Source organism: Anguilla anguilla, chromosome 6, assembly GCF_013347855.1.
Source record: "Anguilla anguilla isolate fAngAng1 chromosome 6, fAngAng1.pri, whole genome shotgun sequence".
NCBI classification, from domain to species: domain Eukaryota; kingdom Metazoa; phylum Chordata; class Actinopteri; order Anguilliformes; family Anguillidae; genus Anguilla; species Anguilla anguilla.
In genome coordinates this window covers 54,218,419-54,245,327 of record NC_049206.1, presented here as the reverse complement: position 1 = coordinate 54,245,327, position 26,909 = coordinate 54,218,419, and the positions used below count along the sequence as shown (strand labels likewise).

At 51.4% G+C, this 26,909-nt stretch overlaps 1 protein-coding gene across 3 annotated transcripts; it reads left to right on the top strand.

The window, feature by feature from the left end:
* The first annotated feature begins 9 nt into the window (after positions 1-9).
* Positions 10-25,231, top strand: cad (carbamoyl-phosphate synthetase 2, aspartate transcarbamylase, and dihydroorotase). Of its 3 annotated transcripts, none has more exons than XM_035422100.1 (44): positions 10-478; positions 1,950-2,089; positions 2,386-2,515; positions 2,741-2,883; positions 3,503-3,644; positions 4,251-4,422; positions 5,287-5,472; positions 5,986-6,095; positions 6,233-6,375; positions 6,488-6,619; positions 6,832-7,065; positions 7,669-7,890; positions 8,133-8,321; positions 8,691-8,815; positions 9,306-9,439; positions 9,768-9,880; positions 10,200-10,450; positions 11,416-11,662; positions 11,925-12,023; positions 12,126-12,350; positions 12,680-12,862; positions 12,962-13,180; positions 13,502-13,669; positions 13,800-13,982; positions 14,102-14,206; positions 14,297-14,539; positions 14,993-15,074; positions 15,168-15,334; positions 15,769-15,933; positions 16,030-16,161; positions 16,545-16,746; positions 17,301-17,491; positions 17,665-17,805; positions 18,005-18,100; positions 18,225-18,363; positions 19,374-19,418; positions 19,792-19,946; positions 20,141-20,215; positions 21,275-21,487; positions 22,028-22,153; positions 22,268-22,423; positions 22,778-22,879; positions 23,957-24,051; positions 24,328-25,231. In XM_035422100.1, exons 1-44 carry the CDS (start codon positions 385-387, stop codon positions 24,425-24,427), a joined length of 6,714 nt encoding a protein of 2,237 aa, XP_035277991.1. In that variant the 5' UTR covers positions 10-384; the 3' UTR covers positions 24,428-25,231. The 3 variants fall into 3 exon arrangements, with proteins under 3 accessions (XP_035277991.1, XP_035277993.1, XP_035277992.1); XM_035422102.1 differs by having other exon boundaries at positions 19,741-19,946; XM_035422101.1 differs by lacking the exon at positions 19,374-19,418 and having other exon boundaries at positions 11-478.
* Positions 25,232-26,909: the final 1,678 nt, after the last annotated feature.

Below are 26,909 nucleotides of genomic sequence, written 5' to 3'. Positions count from 1 at the left end.
CAGTCAAGTTCCACACTGCTGTGGCTGCCCAGCGAAGCAGTGTGGACTTGGTCTTATCCTCAATTCCAAAACTTTCGTATTAAATAGAAGTCGTTACTTGGATCACGTCTCGGTTTAGTTAATTTTACAGCATCACACAAAAACATATATTTTTTTCTTTTCGTTTCGACCCCGTCTGACGAGAGGATTGTTAGCTTGAACAACACGCGCAGCCAGATCAGAACGTCCTGTACGGCGTGCTTTTCACGTGTCGCTACCGAGCTAGCTTCAACTAGCGCAAGGATTTGTCTAGTTAGGTCGCCAGCCGATTTAAATTTCCTAGGAGAAGAACTAAGTAGTCTGTTATATTAAATCCGTTAATAATATTCAGTCTAGCCAGCAAAGATGACAGTTGAAATGGCATCTCTGGTGTTAGAAGACGGGACGACCTTTAAAGGCCGGGTTTTTGGGGCTGTTGCATCCGTCTCCGGTGAAGTCGGTAAGTGGGTTTATTAAGACCGTGAACGTTGGCGGGAATAAGGAGCTGCCTTGGTACTAAAACTAAGTTCCGTCGTGTATATTAATTATATCAGCGGGTTCGTAGGTTTCACTAATTTATGTTGCAAAATATGTTGTGTGTTTTGCTTTTTCTGTAAAATGGCAATGAGATGCGTGTGTGACTCACTGGAAGGGGTCGCCTCCCGCTGAACATCCACATTACAAAATCGAGCTCTTTCACTTTTTTGAAGAACTGGTTGGATGAGTTGAGCCTTCACGAACTCTGGCGTGGCGCTCCTCTGGATGGATTTATTTATTTGAATCAATGTTATCGGTTTGCTGTGAGTGTCTTTCGCGACTTTCTCCTCCATTGTCTGCATTTTGAGCTGCTGACATGCACCGTCAATTTCATGAGCATGCCATATGTACCTCGTGCAGCTCAGACTGTATGGTCCACCCAGTGAATTGCCACCAACAGAGTTTGAAGTCGTTGGTTCCCAACTTTTTAACAGACCCCTTAGTGCAAAGGAGATCTGGGGGTTCACAGTGAAAGGGGGTGTGAAAGTTTGTTCCATTGAAGACAATTTTGGCGCTCATGTCAAATGAATCTTTGTCATTTGACATATTGTTTGCAATAATATGACCAATACAAACAGCGTATTTCTAATTTTCTGAATACATATCTGATACAGATCCGACGTAGACTATATGATGTACCGTTTTAGCCATATGTCAATGCACTGATAGCCACTGCATGGCAGACTGTATAAAGATTCTAACGGCTGAATATTTTTACGATCCTTAGCCTGAGGCTGGAAATTATAGAGAGCTTAGCTCTATGTCCCCAGAAGCGCGGAAATCTTGTCTGATCATTTTGTCTTAGCTTTCCCTTTATGGTACCGTGCAATGCTTGTAAACCATCCTAGTCATGGTAGCGTCTTCAGAGTTCACAGAATCTTAGGTTCAGCGTAAGTGGCACTTTGGATTGGATTCCCAGAATCAGAGTACACCAGTGTTGAATGCCAATGCAGACAGTTTCCGGGAAGCGTGACATCAGGAGTGTATTTAGGATGTGAATAAACCGTTTGCAGCTAAATCCCATTCCACCTCACGAGATGGAGACTGGCACATGACTTAATACCGAAGGTTTTGAATGAACTCAAGACCGTGGGGGCATAATATCTGAAAATGCTTAGCGTGCACACAAGTAAAGGGCTGCAGTGTACGATGATGGTTAGTGAACCGGGGTTGCGGCTGAGCTTGTAGGAACAATTTTAAGGTAGGATGCTGCTCTTGTACCCTTGAACAAGGTACTCGACCTGAATTGCTTCAGTTTTGAAGTCCAGCTAAATAAATGGATTCTGTGTAATCTAAGCTGTGTTAATTGCAACTGAGTTCTAGAACGCTGATTTTAAATTTTGAAGAATTTTTTTTTCCCCAAAAAAAATCACCAACAATCTCCTTTTCTTCAGTGTTCCAAACTGGCATGGTGGGCTATCCAGAGGCCTTGACAGACCCTTCCTACAAGTCCCAGATCCTCACCCTAACCTACCCGCTGGTGGGGAACTATGGGATACCCAAGGATGAGGAAGGAGAGTTTGGCCTCAGCAAGGTTTGTGGGGTGGGGCACCTGTAAAATCTGCAATACACGACTTGAAGCGATTGGATGTACTGATTGGCATAAATGGAAGCACTGATTGTAAATTTTTCTTTTTTCACTTAATTTCCATATAAACAATGTATGCATTTACTTAAAAAAAAAAAACTAAAATAAGTTTTCCATGTGCGTTATTTTGTTTTCAGTTGTGCCTAAAAGTTTGTATGATTTAACGCAGCTAACCTTGCATTGTTTTCTCTGTGAAATAAACCAGTGGCTGTTTATTTTTTGCATGCATTTTTTTGCCGTAGTGGTTTGAGTCTTCTAGAATCCATGCCGCTGCCCTCATTGTGGGGGAGGTCTCCCAGAACCCCAGCCACTGGAGCTCAAACAAGTCCCTGGACCAGTGGCTCAAAGAGCAGGGCATTCCTGGACTAGAGGGTGTGTCTCCCACGGCTGTATGAAATGGCGGGGTTGGGTGACAAGTTGTGACAGGTTCAAATTGAATACTAAAAACTTGAAGTTGGGGCATAAACGAACAACGGCGCCTGTGATTGTGCTTTGTGTTGCCAAGCAGTAATCACGCTGGAGGTTTTCTGATCTGCTGGATAAACGCAGCTTTGAAACTGAATCAGTTTTTCTTTTTTTCTTTTTTGTGTGGTCTAGGGATAGACACCCGCTGCTTGACTAAAAAGATCCGTGAGAAGGGAACCATGCTGGGCAAGCTGGTGGTGGAGGGGACGCCCGCGGAGAGCGTTCTGTTCGACAACCCCGACGAGAGGAACCTGGTCAGAGAGGTTTCCATGAAGGTAAAGCACTGCCTTAATCACCCCCCGAAAATCCAATCACAGTGTCTGAAGCACTAAGCAGTCCGTATGCTGCAGTTCCAGAAATACTGACGCAGTCCATATACTGGATTTACAGAAGTACCAAGCAGTCCATATACAGCAGTTACAGATGTACTAAGCAGTCCATATACAGCAGTTACAGAAGTACTAAGCAGTCCATATACAGCAGTTACAGATGTACTAAGCAGTCCATATACAGAAGTTACAGAAGTACTAAGCAGTCCATATACAGCAGTTACAGATGTACTAAGCAGTCCATATACAGCAGTTACAGAAGTACTAAGCAGTCCATATGCAGCAGTTACAGAAGTACTAAGCAGTCCATATACTGGATTTACAGAAGTAATAAGCAGTCCATATACAGCAGTTACAGAAACACTAAGAAGTCCATATACTGCAGCTGAAGGCATGTGCAAAAAATGTAACAAAAAAAATATGCGTGCAGCTTTTCTGATTCTGTCAACACCTTGCAAATCCTTTTCTTATTTGACGTGTCCTCCGATTATAACAAAAAAAAAAAAAGAAACAAAAACCTTTGCTGACAGTTTTGTTTCCTGGCTTGTGCCTCTGCCACGCTCAGGAGCCCCGGGTGTTCAACCCCAGCGGGACGGTCAGGATCGCGGCTGTGGACTGCGGCATCAAATACAACCAGATCCGCTGCCTGTGCCAGAGAGGGGCCCGCGTCACCGTGGTGCCCTGGGACCACCCGCTGGACAGCACCGGTCAGTCGCACCCGGAGCCGTGCTTCAGGGAACGACCGCATTATTTATTTATTGATTTATTTGTTTATTTAGCATTTTGCTAGCTGTTCTACCAAAATGGTATGATTGGGAGATCTTACATTTGCGCTGACTGTACTCTAAGAAGCCAATACCGGTTTAGTATTTATGTATTTTATGAATTAATTTAGAATTTTGCTATCTGTTCTACAAAATAGTACGATGGGATTTCTTACATTTGCGCTCACCGACTGTATTCTAAGAGGCCAGTACCAGTTTAGTATTTATTTTTGTATTTATTTATTTGGCTAGCAAGCTGTGCCACTGTGCACTATGACGGGAGATCCTAAAAGCAGTTCTTCCCCAGGCCACTTTGCTGTCATCATTTAAGTGCATTTGCGCGGGCTGTATTCTAAGAAGCCAATACCAGTGTAGTATTTGGACGGTATGCTGTGCACTCTGATCCGATGTCACCGTTAGCGTGAGTAGCAGTGGCTGTCTGGTCGCGTGCCGCGACACTGTCTCCCTATCTGGCTGCGTACATAAGCCTGTCAGCGCTGTGGATCTGTGGGAATGACCCCTGACCTCTTGCCCCCCTGACGCCCGCAGACTTTGACGGGCTGTTCATCAGCAACGGGCCCGGGGATCCGCAGTTCTGCAAGGAGACCATCGAGAACCTCCGGAGGGTGGTGTGCGTGGACGACCCCAAGCCCGTCTTCGGCATCTGCCTGGGCCACCAGCTGCTCTCCCTCGTCATCGGAGCGAAGACCTTCAAAATGAAGTGAGTTTACACCTCTGCCCACAGAGCTGCGGGGCCATTGGTGGAAATGTGTTGATGCTGAGAAGCGTTTTTTTAGGTGAAAGGAAATGACCCGCCCTGGTATTTGTATCACCCTTGAGTCAGAGGTGAACAGGTTTGTTTTCTGTCTGGGGAAGTACAGCACACCGCGTTCGCTCAAGGCTGGACTTTGAAGGCTGTTGCGGTTGTGGTGGAACAATATTTAGCAGAGTTTGTATGTAGAAAGGCGTCGGTAGTACAAAAACAGTCTGGTTATCCCCGCAGAAGTGAATTTCCGTCCGTGTGCCACCCGTCCCATTGTAGCCTGTGGAGTTTGGGCCTCCCTCAGTGGAACTTCCTCCGCATTAAAGAGCAATGGTGACCTATGTGGGTGAAGAGCCTGCTCTCGCCATCCTGTTCCCTTATTCACTGTGCTAACACCCCCGTGATGCCCCTGGGCATGGCACAGAGCCAGCCCTGGTGATTGGATGTTAAAAAAATCTTCATCCTTTTCACTTCCCAAGTGAAATGTTGCTTTTTTTGCTGACCTCAGCACGTTGCCGGGAAGATACCGGGAGGGGGAGTCGGCCCGGCCCGGCTTGTTTTGGGGAGGCTTCTGGGAGCGCCGCTTTGTTAGCTTTTGTTCAAGGGCAGACGATGCGCGCGGCCTCCTCCTGTCCCTGCGGAATTCCTGTCTGCGCGGCTGTGTGGCCGTCCAGCGGTTCACCGGGTTCAGCTAAAAGGGCTCCCCGCAGGAAGAGGCCGGGCCAGTTCAGCCTTGTGTGTGAAAGAGTGGGGGGGGGGGAGAAAGTGACACGTGCGCGGCCACCCGAGCGTGACCCCGAACGCGTTCTGCCGCGCCCTCAGGTACGGGAACCGCGGGCACAACCAGCCGTGCGTCCACAAGGGCACGGACCGCTGCTTCATCACCTCACAGAACCACGGCTTCGCGGTGGACCCGCGCACGCTCCCCGCCGGCTGGGACGTGCTCTTCACCAACGCCAACGACCAGACCAGCGAGGGCATCGTGCACGACACCAAGCCCCTCTTCAGGTAGGGCGCCCCCCGCAGGGTGGGAGTGATTTAGCACACTGCTCGGGTAATTTTTCCCCCACTTACTGCTTCTGTTTGAGGTTTGAGTTCCCACATTGAAAGTTCTCTTGAGTTAGAAATAATATGGAATTCCGAACTACAGGGAAGTAGTGGGGCTGCTTTGTGTTTTTCTCAATTATTATTGGTTGTGTGTATTTCGTGGGCTTTTTTTGTTTGTTTGCCGATTCGGGATAAAATTAAAGCTACACTAAGTGAAATACCGCTAGCTGTTGTGTTTTCAAATCAAGCCAGCTCTCTCCCTGTGCCAAAGAGCTTCGACGTTTATTCAAATGTGGCAGCAGCGCAAGTCGCGAGGAGTGTGTTGCACAGAATTCCAACCCTTGCCACAACTGCCCCCCCCCCCCCCCACTTCAAACAGACAGGGATTTCACTGCCACAAGCAAATTCTCGACCTGTGTGATACGCTGTAATAGGTTTGATAATAACCCCACTTTTTTTGCATGACTTCCATAGTGTCCAGTTTCATCCAGAGCACATGGCAGGGCCCACAGACCTGGTCAGTCTTTTCGATGTATTTCTGGACACTGTTCGAGACTTCAAGGAGGGAAAGAGGGGCAAACCAGGTCAGATATTATATTAAACTAAAAAACTTAATTCTTCACTGTAGAAACCTGGTTACCATACCTGGTTGGAAGTGCTGGTTACCATACAGTGCAGTTCCTTTTCTAATTCAATTTATGGGTGCCTCCTATTTACACAGTGAAAGAAAGACTGACGGAACATCTGGCCTACCCTGGAGCACCCAAACCAGACGAGCTCATTCGTCCCCGGAAGGTTCTGATCCTGGGGTCGGGTGGCCTGTCCATTGGGCAGGCTGGGGAGTTTGACTACTCCGGGTCCCAGGTGAGTACCGCTCAGCGCAGGTCTTTGAGAACACCACAGTCTCCAAAGGCCTTAATGGCAGAGAATGTTCTGGAAACGTGAAAGGCTCTCCTCACAAACTGTCTCCCTCCAGGCTATAAAAGCCCTGAAGGAGGAGAATGTCCAGACGGTCCTCATAAACCCAAACATCGCCACGGTGCAGACCTCCAAGGGCCTGGCGGACAAGGTCTACTTCCTTCCTCTCACCTCGGAGTACGTCACACAGGTGAGCGAAATATGGAGTGCTGCCTCAGGAGAACTTCTCCCCCTCTTTAGTTGACTTAGAGTGACTTCTGGATAGTACTTGGCAAGTGAGAGCACTCTATTGGACAGTTATTAAGACAGGGAGTTGACGGGCATGTTGAGAATGCAGCCATTGGTGACCCAAGTCTGTGAGGTCATCATATTGACTCATGGGTTCTGAATTGATCTCTCCAGGTGATTAAAAATGAGCGCCCGGATGGGGTCCTCCTCACCTTCGGGGGGCAGACCGCCCTGAACTGCGGGGTGGAGCTGACCAAGCGCGGGGTGCTGGAGAAGTACAAGGTGCGCGTGCTGGGCACGCCGGTGGCCTCCATAGAGATGACGGAGGACAGGAAGATCTTCGTGGAGAAGATGGAGGAGATCAACGAGCACGTCGCGCCCAGCGAGGCCGCCCTGTCCGTGGAGCAGGTGAGGAGCCGAGATTCTCAAACAGGAACCGCCTTCACCTCAGGCACTCAGACAGGAAGTGATGGTGTAGTGTTGTGGTCAGGGAACTGGTCCTGTAACTCAGATGTTGCTGGTTCAGTTCCTAGTTTAGCCAGTGCTGTCTCACCCTTGAGAGACGGTGCTTAATTCATACTGGTTTGGTGATACTAAGCCTCAGACATGGGAAATTATTTTTCATGAAAGTAAGGGGTGTAAGTCACTCTGGGTCAAGGCGTCTGCTAAGTAAATTATTTAATCCTCATAAATACTCAGATCATAATCTTCAGTCTATGAATCTCTCACAGCAAAATCTGCTTATTATTGTCAGCCCCCTTTACACATTGTGGCCTAATAGTAATAACATAGGCATATGGAACAATTGCTATGGCTGTTGAAGCAAGTATTTATTTAATTGAAAGCCAAAGATGATAAATAAAATGTTTAGATGTGCTAATACAGGTTTCCCATTGAGGTGTTGAGGGAGGCTGAGCCGTATCATTGTGTGCTGGCAATCCCAGTGTTATCACCTTCCCGTTCGCTCTGAGGCTGGTCCCTGCGTTCTGATTGGCTGTTTTCCCCCCCCAGGCGGTGGCGGCAGCGGAGAGGCTGGGGTACCCCGTGCTGGTGCGCTCGGCCTTCGCTCTGGGAGGCCTGGGCTCGGGGTTCGCCAACGGCAAGGAGGAGCTGGTCGCCCTGGTAACGCAGGCCTTCGCCCACACGTCCCAGGTCCTCGTCGACAAGTCCCTCAAGGGCTGGAAGGAGATCGAGTACGAGGTGGTCAGGGACGCCTATGACAACTGCGTGACGGTACGCGCGGCCTTCTCTCGAACCCGAACCGCTTCCCCGAACTTCTTCCACCATACTGTCCTCTCCACCTGTGGAGGTATCCACAATGTGATGCTGTTTGCTTTGCCTCCCCTATAAATTCTGCTCCTGTCTGTAAGGCATTGAGAGCTGTCAGAATAGAACTAACTAAAAAAAGCTCATAGTCGCTGTAGCCATGGTTACTGTATCACGGCTGCAACCCTGGCTTTGTGTGTTTGCTGTAGGTGTGTAACATGGAGAACATAGACCCCCTGGGGATACACACCGGCGAGTCCATCGTGGTGGCGCCCAGCCAGACGCTCAACGACTACGAGTACAACATGCTGAGGAACACCGCCATCAAGGTGATACGGCACCTGGGCATCGTGGGCGAGTGCAACATCCAGTACGCCCTCAACCCGGAGTCCGAGCAGGTAACGCTCTGGTGCGCCCGGTCCCCTCTCTACACTGGGGGGGGGGAGGGTAATCTGTCATCATATTTTAGGTTTTGTTTGAGTATTAACTTCTAATGTAATACTTGATGCGTCGTAAGGTCAGTTGAACATATTCTCAAGTGTAGTTGATTGTGCTGACAGTACAGCTGTTACTAGCCATTCTTTTTACACTGTTAGCGTCTTACTGCACATAAATTGTCCGTTTGTTAGCACGTTTGGTATTAGTAACCCATTTGAATGCACCCCTGTGTCGGTGGTCAGGGACCCTGTGCGTCCCAGACCACCATGGATAAGCGTGTCTGTCAGGCAAATGTGTTCTAATGCTGTGGTCCACATCTTGTGCCCCAGTATTACATCATCGAGGTGAACGCGCGCCTGTCCCGGAGCTCAGCGCTGGCCAGCAAGGCCACGGGCTACCCTCTGGCGTACGTGGCAGCCAAGCTGGGCCTGGGCATCCCCCTGCCCGTCCTCAAGTGAGTCCTGGATAAAATCCGCTTTGCACATCACAATGGGAAATAAACACGACCCTGCTAGTCGCTAAGCAGCTGCTCTACAGTGCTGTCTTCCTGAAATCCGATACCTGACCAGCTATTTGAGAAACTCCTTGGAATATTGTTTTTTTTTTTTTTTCAGTAGGCAGGTTTGTCCAGGACTTATTTCTTATTGTTATAAGTTTGCACAGCTGGATATTTATTCAAGCTAAAATTTCATTAACTCTTTAAGGTGTAAGGTCACAACTATGTGATTAGAATGTTCAGAACTTTCTATCATTTAACATTCTAATTCTGATGTAACCGTGACCTAGAATGTTGAAAAAACTGTCCAAAACCTTCGTCAAAGGTTTAAGTAGCTTGCTCAGTGGGACCTGAGCCCTGCCTTTATGCTACAACCCCACCCCCCCCCCCACAATTGTGTGTGTGTATGCAGCAGGGATGGGCCATCATTTCCTTATGTTAATTTCAGAAACTCCGTCACAAACTCCACAACGGCCAATTTCGAGCCCAGTCTGGACTACTGTGTGGTGAAGGTCCCGCGCTGGGACCTCAGCAAGTTTCTCCGGGTCAGCACCAAGATCGGCAGCTCCATGAAGAGTGTGGGTAAGGGAAACAAAAATACTACATTAGTAGGTGAGGCCTGGGACAGGATATGTCATCCTGGGGCGCGTCATAAGGTCAGTCTTACTGGGAGATCCACAGGAGATGGACACCATGGTTTTTGTCCCACTTGGGATAGAATGGGCCCACCTGGGTTCCTCTGCTTAGCACTGCATTAGGAATAAATGTGTGAAGAGATGACAAAAGGTTTAAAAAGGGAAAAAGAATGGAGAATTCTAGTACCAGACAGACTTGGGGTGACTGTCTGTTCGTGGGTGGTCCTCCTCCACTGAGGAGCTGAAATGACTCACTCCTGGGTGTGCCTCTCCAGGGGAGGTGATGGCCATCGGCCGCAGCTTCGAGGAGGCCTTCCAGAAAGCTCTGAGGATGGTGGACGAGAACTGCGTGGGCTTCGACCACACCATTAAACCCGTGTCCGACCAGGTCAGTTCACAAATGCCTAGTGTAGCTTTTGTTCATACTCTGTGTTCACTGTCTATTGGAAAGCAATGCTCAATGCATTAGTTTGACCTAGATGCCTATTTTTGGCCTAAACAATTGAAGTAAGATTGAAGCAAAGCTAAACAATAATGTTATTTGCTCAGCAGCATTCACACTGCACATTGCAGCCCAGAAAGATAAATAATAATAGACTATTATGCACCATTTAAACTGTACATTACACCCCAGAATGCTTTGCAAGTTCACACGAGAAACAGCCGTTTCGTCAGGGTCTAATGCTGAAGACCTCCGTCCGTTCCAGGAGCTGCAGACGCCGACGGACAAGCGCATCTTCGTGCTGGCGTCCGCCCTGCGCGCGGGCTACTCGGTGGACCGCCTGTACGAGCTGACCAAGATCGACCGCTGGTTCCTGCACAAGATGAAGAACATCGCCGACCACGAGCACCTGCTGGAGGCGTACGGGCAGGGCGAGGGCGCCATGCCGGCCGAGGTGCTGCGCACGGCCAAGCAGCTGGGCTTCAGCGACAAGCAGATCGCCCAGGCCGTGCAGAGGTAGGCCGCCCTGCGGGGGGGGGGGACCCTGGGGCTTCCCCACTGGAGAACACCTCCTCACTGGAGAACAGCAGAGTGTTTAGGGCAGCGTTCCTTATACGACCGCCCAGGCCGTGCAGAGGTAGGCCGCCCTGCGGGGGGGGGACCCTGGGGCTTCCCCACTGGAGAACAGCAGAGAGTTTAGGGCAGCGTTCCTTATACAACCACCCAGGCCGTGCAGAGGTAGGCCGCCCTGCGGGGGGGGGGGACCCTGGGGCTTCCCCACTGGAGAACAGCAGAGAGTTTAGGGCAGCGTTCCTTATATGACTGCCCAGGCCGTGCAGAGGTAGGCCGCCCTGCGGGGGGGGGACCCTGGGGCTTCCCCACTGGAGAACAGCAGAGAGTTTAGGCCAGCGTTCAGTACACTATGGGTCTGGAGCCAAAATGGGCCCCAGGAGTGCATGAGGAGGGTTGCAGGATGAATCCGTAGTTCACTGGGCTATGCTAGTGCATGTATTTAACGGGTCCCTGAATGGTACTAAATTTATCATTTGGGTCCTGATTAAAAAAGCATTTCTAATTTGAGCCAGTGAACCAGTGAATAGCTCTCTTGTCCCGAGAGACTTATAGACTTGCAGATATATACTTAATTTTATTTTTTTTTCTTTTACACACATACAAGTGTCTATCTGTATCTTTTCGATTTATTTATTTATATAGCTGTGTGTTTTACTGAAGCATTTCAGGTTCTTTACTTTGCTCAGGGGTTTCAATGGCTGTGCCCCACCTGGGAATCAAGCCTGCAACCTCTTAAAATCTTAAAACCCCTGTAACAATTATGATTATAAAGTATTATAATTTTATTATTATAAAACTACTGCTCAGAAGTGCTGAGAACTTGAATCGGCTGATGTAACTGGCCGTATGGCTGTAGATTTGTGACCCTGGTTCGTGCGTGCTCCCCCCCCCCCCCCCCCCCCCCGCAGCACGGAGCTGGCCGTGAGGAAGCTGCGTCAGGACTGGAAGATCCTGCCAGTGGTGAAGCAGATCGACACGGTGGCTGCTGAGTGGCCGGCCCACACCAACTACCTGTACCTGACGTACAACGGCACGGAGAACGACGTGGCCTTCGGCGAGCCCCACGTCATGGTCATCGGCTCGGGCGTCTACCGCATCGGCAGCAGCGTGGAGTTCGACTGGTGCGCCGTCGGCTGCATCATGGAGCTCCGCAAGGTCTGGACCTTGGGGGGGGAATGGGGCGGTGGTTTGTGTAGAGGGGGATTGTGGGAAATGTTGTTTTAAAAACGGGATTGTATATGTTGTCACATTGTGGAATGATCATGGGTATACCAGTTTCTGGTCACTGCGACTCAGTGAAAGCCAATGAAGCGCTGCATGACTCTTTCATATGGGGGTGGTGGTTTATGTAAGTTGAGGGATTCTGGGAAATGTAGTTTTTTGTGAAAGTTAATGAAGCATTGCACACCTGTTTTAGATGGGCTACAAAACCATCATGGTGAACTACAACCCAGAGACCGTCAGCACGGATTACGACATGTGCGACCGCCTCTACTTCGATGAGATCTCCTTCGAGGTAAAGCAGCACCCCCTGGTTAAAGGCACCCGGTGTGGGGGGGGTCGGTGACTCTGGGCAGCGTCACTGACGATTAGGGGGAACGTCTCCTCTTCCTCCCAGGTGGTGATGGACATCTACGAGATGGAGAACCCAGAGGGCGTGATCCTGTCCATGGGCGGCCAGCTGCCCAACAACATCGCCATGTCCCTGCACAGGCAGCAGTGCAGGATCCTGGGAACGCTGCCCGAGTTCATCGACTCGGCCGAGAACAGGTTCAAGTTCTCCCGGATGCTGGACACCATCGGCATCAGCCAGCCCCTGTGGAAGGAGCTCGCAGACACCGAGGTGCGGCTCCCGCGCTCGAGCCCTTCGCTGACCGAAGCAGAGCACTGCATCTGCGGATATAGCATATCATATTGTGAAATTCTGCACATAAATGAGAGAATAAGAATAATAATAATAATAATAATAATAGAATATGTGTAATAATAAAGTGCAAATTAGTCATATTTGTGTAGTGACTGCAAGGTGAATCAAGTCAAAGTGTATTTCATGGTTGATGGGTAGATTTGTACCTTTTCCTGGCCAGACCTGTGCTACCGCTACACGTGAGGCTCATGGACGTTCACTCCCGCCTGTGACCATCTGTCTTTCACCTGTCCCCCTCCCCCCAGTCCGCCAAGCTGTTCTGCGACACGGTGGGCTACCCCTGCCTGGTGCGGCCCTCGTACGTGCTGAGCGGGGCGGCCATGAACGTGGCGTACACGGACAGCGACCTGGAGATGTTCCTGAGCAGCGCCGTGGCCGTGTCCAAGGAGCACCCCGTCGTCATCTCCAAGTTCATCCAGGAGGCCAAGGTGAGTTTCCGGAACATTCTCTCCCCCCCCCCCCCCCCCCCCCCATTCTTCTACACGGCCTCTTTGCGCTAACAACCACCCATGCCCGTGTCGCCGCAGGAGATCGACGTGGACGCGGTGGCGTGCGACGGGGTGGTCATCGCCATGGCGATCTCGGAGCACGTGGAGAACGCGGGGGTGCACTCCGGGGACGCCACCCTGGTCACGCCGGCCCAGGACATCAACCAGAAGACCATGGAGCGCATCAAGGTGATCGTGCACGCCATCGGACAGGAGCTCCAGGTCACCGGGCCCTTCAACCTGCAGCTCATCGCCAAGGTGAGCACCCGGATCTGGAGCCCACCGCCCCAGCAGCACCGAGCCAGGAGCTTCGGTGTACTGGAAGGGCTGATTTTGTCTGAGCCAGTGACATACACGAGCTTGGGCAGGGATTAAACGGTGTAATTACATTTTGTTACGACTGTGATTCTGACTTTGAAAGCAGTGAAGTACAACAATTCTATTCATGTTTAGCCTTTTACAAGAAAGCTCAACGTGGTGGTAAATGACAGGTGTTAATGCAGCTTGACTATCTGTGTTCAGGGGTTTTACCTGCCTGTGTGCAGCTCTAAATGCAGTGTGCGCTTGCTCCATTGACAGGACGACCAGCTGAAAGTGATCGAGTGCAACGTTCGAGTGTCTCGGTCCTTCCCCTTCGTCTCCAAGACGCTGGGGGTCGATCTCGTCGCCCTGGCGACCCAAGTCATCATGGGAGAGGAGGTGGAGCCCGTAGGGGTCATGAGAGGGACGGGGATCGTGGGAGTCAAGGTAACGAACGACCGCGGCGTTTCATTAAAGAAAGCGCCCCCTGCATGCTCAGCTGTGTAACTGTCCCTTACGGTAAACAGCAGCACCATGTATGGAAGTCTCATTGTGACATCACGACGTGTCACCACAGGTGCCTCAGTTCTCCTTCTCGCGGCTGGCCGGCGCGGACGTGGTGCTCGGCGTGGAGATGACCAGCACCGGCGAGGTGGCCTGCTTCGGCGAGAACCGGTACGAGGCCTACCTGAAGGCCATGCTCAGCACGGGCTTCAAGATCCCCAAGAAGAACATCCTTCTGTCCATCGGCAGTTACAAGGTACATGGAGCACCTCTCTTTGGGTCCCCCAGGGTCTTCTGTAGGGCAGTGAATCTCCAAAAACTATAGTTGTCAGGAATAATTGATCACATTTAAACCCTTTTTATGTTTTCCTCCAGAATAAGAGTGAGCTGTTGCCCACGGTGCAGGCCCTGGAGAGCCTGGGCTACAACCTGTACGCCAGCTTGGGCACGGCCGACTACTACACTGAGCACGGGGTCAAGGTACGTTAGCGTAGCCGCGCAGCTCGCCCCGCCCCGTCCCCTCCGGCGCCCCCTCGCCTGACCGGTCTCCATGCCCCCCCTCCCGCGCAGGTGATGGCCGTGGACTGGCCCTTCGAGGAGGAGAGCGACTGCCCCAACAAGGAGAAGCAGAGGAACATCATGGACTACCTGGAGGAGAACCACTTCGACATGGTCATCAACCTGTCCATGAGGAACTCGGGCGGGCGCCGCCTCTCCTCCTTCGTAACCAAGGGATACCGCACGCGCCGCATGGCCATCGACTACTCCGTGCCGCTCATCATTGACATCAAGTGCACCAAGCTCTTTGTGCAGGTAAGGGGGTGGGGTGGTCTGCTTTCGCTCACCTTCACTGGCGTATTGCAGATGCTCTTCTCCGGAGCAGCCTCCAGCCCCAGGGCTTCTGTGACAGTTCAGACTGGGCAACCCTAGTCTGTAGGGCCTCTGTATTTGCAGGCAGTTAGCTGATTAGCTCACTTAGCTTGATTAGCTGTATACACCAACACGGGGTCACTGTTAGACATTTAATATATGTAGAGACACAAAAACAGTGTTCAGTTGTCAGTCATGTTTCTGTATTGTCTGATCACTCACATGATTGGGCTAATTGAATCTTTGCCCATCCATGCTGTGGCCACTAGACCAGGTTTCTTATTTTCCGCCCTGTCTCTGTTGTGTGGCTGTGTTACTGAGGCACTGAGTTATGATGGTGTAATGGAGGATTGCTGGGATTACAGAGTGTGTGCTGTGTGTGTGTCGCGCTTGCAGGCGCTGCGGCAGATCGGAGACGCGCCGCCGGTGAAGACTCACGTGGACTGCATGACCTCGCAGAAGATCGTCCGCCTGCCAGGTGAGACTCCGCCCCCCTCCCCCACAGCGGCCACGCCCGCCCCTCGCGGCAGAAAGACTCCCGAGCGCCTCACCCCCTCTGTTCTCTCCGCAGGGCTCATTGACGTGCACGTGCACCTGCGCGAGCCTGGCGCCGCCCACAAGGAGGACTTCGCCTCGGGCACGGCCGCCGCCCTGGCGGGCGGGGTCACCATGGTGTGCGCCATGCCCAACACCGCCCCCGCCGTCGCCGACCCCAGCTCGCTCGCCACGGCCCAAAAGGTAAAGCTAACCGCGTTAGCGGTTTCACTCGGTACTGTACTGATTCCGAACAGCCCATCACAGACACCCAGACCCCACCTTCACCCCCAAACGTGTTTGCTGATGGCTGAAACGTAACCCTGCTGGACTGGTTCTGCAGAGCCAAAGGTTTCACTGACTTTTTTTCCCTGATTGCTAACCATATCCTATCGGATATTGATGATGATTGACAGCTGTCACAATCTTGATTTACAGATTTCTACTTGCTACGTTCACTTTTTCGTACATTACAGTAAACGTTTCACATGACGGTATCGTTTTTAAATAGACATCGCCCAGCCCTAGTTAACAGTATAGTGAACTGCACTAATGGATCAGTTATGTGTTCAGTAAGGAGGAACTTGTGCACGGTGTTTTGGTGGAACGGCTGCAGTGATTCTCTTCCCTTCGCTCAGCTGGCCAAGGCAGGGTGCCGCTGCGACTACGCCCTCTTCGTGGGAGCCGCCTCGGACAACGCCGCCATCTTGCCTCCGATCGCCAGCTCGGCGGTCGGCCTGAAGATGTACCTGAACGACACGTACACCACGCTGAAGATGGACAACATCACCGTGTGGATGGAGGTGCGCTTGTTGCTGAGAGACGCCTCCGCCAGGGCGCTGTCCCGTTGGCTCCTGCCGCTGGTCTGACTCGCGCTCCCTTCTGTCTTCCCCCCGCAGCACTTTGAGAAGTGGCCCAAGCACCTGCCGATCGCGGCGCACGCCGAGCGGCAGACGGTGGCGGCCATCTTGATGGTGGCGCAGCTCTACCAGAGGCCTGTGCACATCTGCCACGTTGCCAGGAAGGAAGAGGTAGGGCAAGAACGCAGTTGGTTTTGCACAAACCTGCTTAACCTTAAGGTTTTTTGGGATGTTCTTCCACAAAATTCTCAAATTGTTCCATTATTTTTCATTTCTAGTAGCGATGGTTAAATCAGCATTAGAATGTTCAGTTGAAGAACATTTCAGTCACATATTGTGATCTTGCGCCTTAAAGGGTTAAAAGGGGCATGATTGGGCTAGAAGGCACCGCCCGTAAGGCGTACGCAGATTAATGTGCCGTTTCATAACCAGTCAAAGAGCTCGGTTCATTCTGGGTTTGTGAGGTTTGAATGTTGCTGGCTGGCCCATTGTAAGTGAAGGGGAGTGAGGTGTTACCCTTTTCGGCTGTGTGACCTCGTTCCTCCTCCTTCCAGATCCTGATCATTCGCGCTGCCAAGCAGAGGGGCGTCCAGGTGACCTGTGAGGTGGCCCCGCACCACCTGTTCCTGTGCGAGGAGAACGTGCCCGCCATCGGGACGGGCAGGGCCCGGGTCTGCCCCGCGCTGGGCACCCGCGAGGACATGGAGGCGCTCTGGGAGAACCTGGACATCATCGACTGCTTCGCCACCGACCACGGTGAGCCCTGCGCTTCCTCAGCTTCACTCCCTCTCACTTCCTCAGCTTGACTCCCTCCTCCTCTGCTTCTCCTCAGCTTCACTCTCATCTCCTCAGCTTCACTCCCTCCTCATCTTCACTCACCTCCTCAGCTTCACTCTCACCTCCTCATCTTCACTCACCTCCTCAGTTTCACTCTCTCCTCCTCAGCTTCACTCTCTCCTCCTCAGCTTCACTCCCTCCTCATCTTCACTCACCTCCTCAGTTTCACTCCCTCCTCCTCAGCTTCTCCTCAGTTTCACTCCCTCCTCCTCAGCTTCACTCTCACCTCCTCATCTTCACTCACCTCCTCAGTTTCACTCCCTGCTCCTCAGCTTCACTCCCTGCTCCTCAGCCTCCTCTTAGTGTATAATATGTCCAGGAAACGATTAAGTTCCATATGTTGGGAAATGGAATATGGTGGGGTACAGGTGCGGTGCAGACTGACAGGAGAACACGGTTTACAGTGTGAGCTGGGAGCGTTCAGTGCTGCGGGGTCTGTGCTGAGTCGCTGTGGTTTGTGTGCGTGTGCGCAGCGCCTCACGCGGTTGAGGAGAAGGACTCGGAGAAGCCGCCGCCCGGCTACCCCGGGCTGGAGACCATGCTGCCGCTGCTACTCACCGCCGTCAGCGAGGGCAGGCTCACCGTGGACGACATTGTGCAGCGGCTCTACGACAACCCGCGCAAGATCTTCTCCCTGCCCGCCCAGGAGGACACCTTCATCGAGGTACACCTTCACGCAGCGCTGCTGCACTGCTGTAACACACTGGAGCACCTCAGGAAATGTTACTGAACACAATGTCTCTTTCTCTCTCTCTCTCTAACCTTTCTCCCTCTCTCTCTAACCTCTCTCTGTCTCTCTAACCTCTCTCTCTCCTCCCCCCCCCTCCCTCCTACCAGGTGGACCTGGAGCAGGAGTGGACCATCCCCAAACACATGCAGTTCACCAAGTCCAAGTGGACGCCCTTTGAGGGCATGAAGGTGAAGGGCAAAGTCCGCAGGGTGGTCCTCAGAGGGGAGGTGGCCTACATTGACGGACAGGTGAGCTCAGGCCTACGTTAACCAGTGGTAGTAGAGTGGCAGAATATCTCAGTGGATCAGTGTAATTTAAGCAGTTAGCCAGATGCTCTTATCCAGAGCTAAATCCTCTGTTTCTTTGCCGTTTGGAGTGTGTGAGTGACAGGGTGAGGGAGGGCACTTTGTGTGGTTAACCTGCTGTTTACCTTCTCCTGATCCCCAGGTTCTGGTACCACCCGGCTACGGCGAAGACGTCAAGACCTGGCCCGCCGCCGCGCCAGCCAAGGTGCCCCCTGAACTAATCAAAGAGGCTGTCCAGGTACCCCGCTCTTCCCACAATGCATTGCTCGCGCTGCACATGCTAACGGTTGCTGTGAACTGCATTTGACGTGCGGGGCTGGATTGCTCGTGTGTTTGTGTGTGTGTGTGTGTGTGTGTGGCAGACCCCAGAGCGCCACCGTCAGGCCGCTGTGGGCGAGACGCTGCGGGCCCGGACCTCCAGCCCCCGCCGGTCGGCCGGGGACAGCCGCTTCATCCTCCCGCCCCGCATTCACCGGGCGTCCGACCCCGGCCTGCCCCCAGGTAAGAGCCCGACCCCGCCCTGGCGTCACCCGTGCCCCGAAATGCCACTGTCTGCCCGGCAGTGTTCCATCTGAGGATTACTTCCTGTTCACGGGAGAGAAAAAAGATCAGTTACATTACCTTGCTTTTGTCGTTTTTTAAATTCTGTTTGTTTCCAAAAAATCTGCTTCCCATTTCGGTGTGAACTGAATTGAATTTCCCCGTGGGAAAGCTCCTCGGTTGGAACACACTGCTGCTCTGTGATTGGCTAGCCCCAGCGGAAGCGCCCAGGCTCGTGCTCTTCCTCAGGGGTGAAAGCTGCGTTGTGTGACGCGTGCATGCCTCCTGGTGTCGGAGCGGCTCAAAGTGCAGTGTGTGCGATTTATCTGCAGGCTCTGTGAAACCCACCTTTACGGCTTCGCGGTCCAAACCAGGCGCCGGTAACGTTTCGCTTTCGACCGTACCCGAACCAATACTGTGATCAAGCACGCGTGGGAAATCGAACGATTCGAGAAACGGCATGAATTGATTCACAAAATTATGTCTGAAGACGTCAAATCTTGCCGATACAATCAATTTACTTTAAAGGTGTTGCCATGGTACCGTCCAGGTAAATTTGTGACACCTTAACGAGGCTTCGTTTATCTGGAGGACTGACATCCAATCAGCTGTCGCTTTATAATTATCACACTTTTTGATTTTGGGAAAATAAAATGGTGTGAAGTTGAATATGATGTCACTGCTGTGCTGCAATTAACAGTTATGTTGTTTTTTGCAGATTTCTTGATTCTCAGACTTCTTGCGTACAATGATAAATTTATGCCACTCTTGAAAGCAGTGAATGGGGTCTTTAAATTTTTCTGTGTCATCGTCAGATTTGTATGGATGTCAGAATTAGAAGGGTAGCTCCATCTGCGGGCACGTCATGTAAACAGTAATACTTTTGATCCCAAGTTTTACTGTAAAAAAAGTTTTATTTTATATTAACCTTCTCTGTCCTTGTCTAATTTTGCCCAATAATTTTGAATCAGCTGAAGACTCGAGAGAGGTATCGATAAGAGGATCATTCGATTCAGGTTTGAAGTTTGTTTGTAGCTCAGTACCTTTCTCACCTCGGCTTCGCTGCATTGCTTGAGAATAGTCAACTCTTTCTCATCCTCGGATGTTGCCGTCAGAACATGCTGCTTTTTTCCCCTCTGTCTGTCCAAAATGCAGGACGGTTTGAATTTTTAAAAAAAAGCTGTTCAGTTTTTCCTGCAGTTCTTTCTTGGCTTGCTTTCTTGTTCTGTTCATTTTAAAAAAAAGCTTTTGATTGTGCTCTCGCGACGGACTCTATCAATCAGCCGAAAAAAAGAACATTGTGATTGGCCCTCTCCTGTAATGGCCCTGGGGATTTAGCACGATTGCGTGAATTTAACTCTTTGATTTTTTTGACGTGCGTCTCTCCAGACATGGACACCTTCAGTCACCCTCCTCCGCTGGCCCGGATCCTGTCCCCCCAGACGGGGGCGACCCAGAGCCTGTCCCACCTGCAGACCTCCCCCCTGCTGCACCCCCTGGTGGGCCAGCACGTGCTCTCGGTCCGCCAGTTCAGCAAGGATCAGGTGAGCGTGCGTCGGGCCCTCCGTCCGCCGCCACCGCGTTTGACGCCGCTAGCGTGCTAACGTGCCACTAGCGTGCTAACCAGCCGCTAGCGTGCTAACCAGCCGCTAGCATGCTAACGTGCCGCTAGCGTGCTAACGTGCCGCTAGCGTGCTAACCCTCCACTCATTTCCCCTTTTCTGTGTTCTCCCCTCAGCTGTCGCACTTGTTCAACGTGGCCCACCACCTGCGCATGATGGTGCAGAAAGAGAGGAGCTTGGACATTCTGAAGGTAGGAGGCCTCGCACGTTTAAATCTGTTTTTTATTCTGCGGGGCTTGACGCATTTTGACGGCTTGTTTGTTTTGCCGTTTCCGTCGGCTGAACGTTTTTGCGGCCCTCGCCTAACTCCGGTGAGGTGCAGGCGGAAAAATGACATCACTGCTCTCGGTTCTGCCCGCCGCTCTAAAAACCGTGATTGACTGACGCACTCAAAGTTTCCGCGGCGGAAGCGATGTCGCCGTTTATTAGACGCACAGAGAGTATCGCCGTATAAATCGCAGGCGCGCCCGCCATCGCCGCCCCGAAGCTTGCGTATCTTTACATAAAAATCGGGTTTGCAGCGCCGCGGAGCTCCTGAGTCATTAGGCCTCGAACGCGGTGGCGGAGAGCGATTGGTTGGCGGTCTGTTTCTCTGATGTCGAACCCCGTGTGCGAAATGGGGGCCGTCTCCTCCGGCCTGATCCGCCGCGAGGCCTCAGGTGCGGCGTAAACGCAGACGCCGAAGACGCCAGGCTGAAATACGACCCAGCATTCCCCCTGCTCTTCTCAGCAGTACTAAACTTAAAAGGTTATCTGTGGGCACCATTTGTGTAGGCGAGCGGTCTTCTGCTTCTGAATGGCTCGTGAGTCGAATGCCAGAAAGCAGCCCCTTTATCGTAACGGATAAAGTTTTATTGGTCTCTGAGCAGCAGTAACATTCATCGCTTGCCACCATTTTGTCTGATTGGTCCCATTACGGTTGGTGTTTAATTGGTACAAAAAAACGAGAAGTATCTGAAATACTGCTGTACCAGGGAAGATTACCCCTGAAGCCGAGCTACTGTGTAAGGATGTGGGCTGCACAACCTATGGTTTGAGGGGGCTGTTTCTATGAAGTCCTGCTTTGTGAGATTACAGATAATGTGATTAGAATGTTCTTAACTGTACATTCGAATGCTGATGTAACAATCACTACTGGTAACTGAAAGCAACAGAGTTCTAAAATTTTGAAAAAACCTACTGGTCAGTGGGGTCAGGTGGGCTCAGACGGAGGCGGAGTTTATAACCCGTGGGCGTGTCTTGTCACACAGGGCAAAGTGATGGCGTCCATGTTCTACGAGGTGAGCACGCGCACCAGCAGCTCGTTCGCGGCGGCCATGCAGCGCCTGGGCGGGTCCGTGGTGCACTTCTGCGAGGCCACCTCCTCCAGCCAGAAGGGGGAGTCCGTGGCCGACTCGGTCCAGACCATGAGCGGCTACGCCGACGTGCTGGTGCTGCGCCACCCGCTCCCGGGGGCCGTGGAGGTGAGGGGAGGGGGCCGGGACGAGGGACAAAAAACCCAAAAAGACCCTAATGCTGCACGACTGAACAAGGTCTAGCCTTATTTTAGATCTGTTTCAATTGTAAAAAAAAAAAAAAAAGAAAAGATGTCAGAGTGCTATAGAGTAGGTTGTTCATATCTTACTTAACATGATTCCAAGTGTAGGCAGCAGAAGACAGGATATTTCCCTTAGATAAAAACAAATTTCCAAAGCTTCAAGGTGCTGCGGAGGAAGGAGAATTAGACATTTAACCTTGAGGTGTAAGATCAGAAATGTGAGATTAGTCTGTTCTTAACTGAACATTCTAACGCTGATGTAGCAATCGCTACTGGTAACGGAAAGAAATGGAGTTCTAGGAGACTGACTTAGAATTTTGAAGAAAAAAAAAATCATTCCTAAAAGCCTACGTTTCAAACTGTCAAGTCCGTGTATATTTTGAAACCACGAACAGAAATGGAAACGGCGTTCAGTGCTAAACAGCCCACTGTGTTGAGTCAGATTTGGTTGCCCCCCCTTCCTCAGACGGCGTCTAAGCACTGCCGGAAGCCAGTGATCAACGCGGGGGACGGGGTGGGGGAGCACCCCACTCAGGCCCTGCTGGACATCTTCACCATCCGGGAGGAGCTGGGAACGGTCAACGGCATGACGGTAAGCCCTTACCGGGGACCCGCACCATACCGCACCACGCCGGTGATTCTGAAAACACGCCCCCCCGTTCCTGACCCCCCCCGCGCACGGCGGTCTCTCCTCCCCTCCCCTCAGATCACGATGGTGGGGGACCTGAAGCACGGGCGCACCGTGCACTCCCTGGCCCGCCTGCTCACCCAGTACAGGATCAGCCTGCGCTACGTGGCCCCCAGGAACCTGCACATGCCGCCCGAGATCATCGACTTCGTGGCCTCCAAGGGCATCAAGCAGGTGAGCGCCGGCTCCGCCTGGGGCCCCCGAGCGCACAGGCCTGACCTGGGTGAGACGGAACACGGGAACATCCTGGTCATCTCGAGTTTCTTCACTAGGATTGACACTGTCGGCAAAAATGACCGGCCTAGACAGGCTGAATGGCCCGTTCCCATTGACAAACATGTCTCGCGTTTGCGCTACCTGGCTATTCACTCTGTAGTAACTGCTGTTCATCGATCCTTAACAAACTCAGTCACCCCAGAAGATATCCTCCTCCCTTTGGTTACATTTGATTCCCAAGACCCAAAGTGATTTAGACGGCACGCAATCATCTCTCCCGCTCTTCCTGCTCGTGCTCTTGTCTCCCATCAGGAGGAGTTCGGCAGCATTGAGGAGGCCCTTCCAGACACCGACGTCCTGTACATGACCAGGATCCAGAAGGAGAGGTTTGCCTCCGAGGAGGAGTACGATGCGGTGAGGAGGGTTTTTACCTGGAGGGCGAGCGTGGGAGGGTGGGAGAGAGCGAGCGTGAGAGGGAGGGAGCGAGCTAGCGTGGGAGGGTGGGAGAGGGCGAGCGTGGGAGGGTGGGAGAGAGCGAGCGTGGGAGGGTGGGAGAGAGCGAGCGTGGGAGGGTGGGAGAGAGCGAGCGTGGGAGGGTGGGAGGGAGCGAGCGTGGGAGGGTGGGAGAGAGGGAGGGTGGGAGGGAGCGAGCGTGGGAGGGAGCGAGGGTGGGAGGGTGGGAGGGAGCGAGCGTGGGAGGGTGGGAGGGAGCGAGCGTGGGAGGGTGGGAGAGAGCGAGCGTGGGAGGGAGGGTGGGAGAGAGCGAGCGTGGGAGGGAGCGAGCGTGGGAGGGTGGGAGAGAGCGAGCGTGGGAGGGTGGGAGAGGGCGAGCGTGGGAGGGTGGGAGGGAGCGAGCGTGGGAGGGTGGGAGAGAGGGAGGGTGGGAGAGAGCGAGCGTGGGAGGGAGCGAGTGTGGGAGGGTGGGAGGGAGCGAGCGTGGGAGGGTGGGAGGGAGCGAGCGTGGGAGGGTGGGAGGGAGGGAGGAGAGCGAGCGTGGGAGGGAGGGAGGGTGGGAGAGAGCGAGCGTGGGAGGGAGCGAGCGTGGGAGGGTGGGAGAGAGCGAGCGTGGGAGGGTGGGAGAGGGCGAGCGTGGGAGGGTGGGAGGGAGCGAGCGTGGGAGGGAGGGAGGGTGGGAGAGAGCGAGCGTGGGAGGGAGCGAGCGTGGGAGGGTGGGAGAGAGCGAGCGTGGGAGGGTGGGAGAGGGCGAGCGTGGGAGGGTGGGAGGGAGCGAGCGTGGGAGGGTGGGAGAGAGCGAGCGTGGGAGGGTGGGAGAGAGGGAGGGTGGGAGGGTGGGAGGGAGCGAGCGTGGGAGGGTGGGAGAGAGGGAGGGTGGGAGGGTGGGAGAGAGCGAGCGTGGGAGGGTGGGAGAGAGGGAGGGTGGGAGAGAGGGAGGGTGGGGGCGTGACTCTTCCAGTAAGAGGTTTGATGGACAGTGCTGAGGGCGTTTTTCCTGACATCAGCGGTAAGCGTCTCTGTTATTTTCCCCCCCAGTGCTTCGGCCAGTTCATTTTGACCCCCCACATCATGACGGGGGCCAAGCGCAAAATGGTGGTCATGCACCCTCTCCCGAGGGTCAACGAGATCAGGTAAGCACGCTCTCAGTCTTTAGTCTACAGTACATAAAATATTCATCATGAACGATGAGGACGGCGCTCGAGTGCTGGAACCCGGTTCCACGCGCATCCTCAAGTGAACTGTTACACTGACATCAGCGTGACGTATCGATCGTGTAATTGGTTTTGAATACGGTGAATGTTTTGAGCGGAGCGATTTGTGGCGCGTTGAGACGAGCGCTTGATACGCGCTCTTATTGTGACGTGCTGTCTGAGGCGTGGCGCCGGGGACCTGTGTCTGTTTTGCAGCGCGGAGGTGGACACGGATCCGCGCGCGGCCTACTTCCGACAGGCGGAGAACGGCATGTACATCCGCATGGCGCTCCTGGCCACCGTGCTGGGTCGCTGAGCTGGGTTAGGGGAACGACCGTGCGCACCCCACTCCAGCCGCTCGCTGACCGAAGGGACCAAGAAGGACCGCCGGGCCAGAGACCCCCCCCCCCGCGGTTTCTTGTCGCGGCTCAACCTCTTAATTTTCTTAGCTTCGGAAATGATTACACTGAAGTGACATAATTAAATTAAATCAGACACCCTCGTTGTCACCCCCCTGGTGATTTTGTAGCATATATTTACGGTACGTACCCTTGCACTATTCTGGTGATGCACTACCTTGCCGGCAATGAGGGGACTGTCCATTAACAGTTCAAATCAATCCCATACTCTGAACCATTTTTTACCCTTTTTGGAGAAGTTGAAACATGGCTGCTATCCTGTGTTATGTTGTTGGTGGAACAAAGTGTTAAATGGGTGGAGATTAAATAAGACTGCGTGTTATTCTTTCATATGACTGTGTATTCAGTTTTGATATGTGTACCCTGATGGGGTTTGTGTTAAAGGGTCTGTTTCCTTTGAGACTGTGAAGAAGTGCGGCACCCTCTCCTGTGAATATGCGTTCCATTAAATGGGTCTGTGCCAGGCTCCTGTTGATTGAATTAATGTAAAATGTGATGCTTACTCTCCATGTTAGAGATGGCCAAAAGGGAAGTAGGCTTGCCCATATTTTCTGATGTGGATTGAGGCGAAGCACATAATCCTATTTGTTACATGGTTATGAGTACAGCGATCACGGGGTTCTAAAGTTTAAGAAAAATTGTCAATCTGATGATCTTGGGACATTTGACATTTTTTAATATTTAATAAAAGACATGCTTTCGCAAAAATATTGTAATCGTTTCAATTATTTTCTGTACCTTTATATCCCCACTGAAGAAACCACGTTTTCCAGAGTCATCTTTAAAAAAAAAATCCAAAAAGAGTAATGATGATCTAATCTTTCAGAAAAGTGTTCTAAATAGAGAGAATAAAATGTATTGCGAGAAGATACAGGAAGTATTTTGCAGACATTGGTCCTGTTCAGCTATAAAATGCTCACTGGGCTATCATTGTAATTTGATTACATTACATTACATTACATTACATTACAGGCATTTAGCAGACGCTCTTATCCAGAGCGACTTACACAACTTTTTTTGAAAGAACCATTTTATTTTAATCTGGATGTTTTACAGCATTTATATGAAGTTTAAGGCAGATTCCAGGTCTGTGGATTCTATGCATTACTATGACTCGGTTAAGAAACGATGCTACAGAATGTATTACTCGAAATACCACGGTGGGGTTGGAAAAACTATAATGTACCAACTGGCGCTGCACCTGTTAATAGCCATAAAGCATACCGCTAGATGGCGGTGTGAAACGCAAATATGGCTCAAAAAAATATATAGCTTCAAAATGCTCGTTTAGACACTTATACATTTTCATTCTTTGTTTAATGAAGGCCCATTGATCCGGTTGATCAGTTGGTTCTGTAAATTGATATAATAAACGTGTGTGACAATGATCGAGTGCTAACGAAAAAATCACACCAAAAGCCCGATATTGCCTACAAAATTTGCTGACTGCAGAGACTTGTGCTTTGCATTCAATACTTGCCAAATATTTCACGCTTATATAGTTTCCGTAGATCATACCTACAGGAACTTGGAACCGGAATTCGCACTGCCGCTTACTGAAGCCCGAAATCCAGCTGTCTTTTCAGTTCTGTATTTAGTAATGTGAAGCTAGCGAATTTAAAGACCGGAAGTTGGGTAATTGTTTTCGAAAACGAGGCAAAGTAAAAGCCTTCTCTCACGGAATTAATATGTTGGCATTTAGGCATTTATTGGAACGCTGAGTTGGTCTAATTGTCATTTAAAGTTTCTGGAAACAAAATGAGCAATTGATTAATAGATATTTAAATATAAATATACTAAATGACAACACCCCATCAATATGTCAGTACACCTATGCTTTGGCTTTGCTTTTCTTTACATGGCTGACAATCTGTTTTGTTGATTGTTGCTAACAATTTATTTATTCCTGGTCTTCAAGTACTTATAAAAGAGCTGAATATTGTATGGAGCTAGGCTTATTTTTTAAAAGGATCCTTTAAGCCTGTTTCTGAGTGAGTTTTTCCAATAGAGCGCCCTCTGTATTTGGAAACGGTCCAGGTTTGGTACTGCTTGTCACAGGGGGTTCCTGTGAAAGATGCAGGTACAAGACGAATTGTTAAATAGAGACGGGGAATGCCATTTGACCCCCGTTCCATGGGTTGCAATATTTTGCTGGAGATTTCTTTTAAATCAGCTAAATATCAATTATAAATGTTCTTGTATTTAGATTTATTTAGCCAATAGCGGCTCAGTTTTATTTGTATACATGCTTCTTTGCATCAATATTCACACTTAAATCCAGTGGTAAATAAAAATTGTATGGCGATTTTGTACTTTTATTTTGAAATTGTTACTCGAGGCTTACATAGGAAGTTTAACCGTTAATTCGTTGGTTTCACG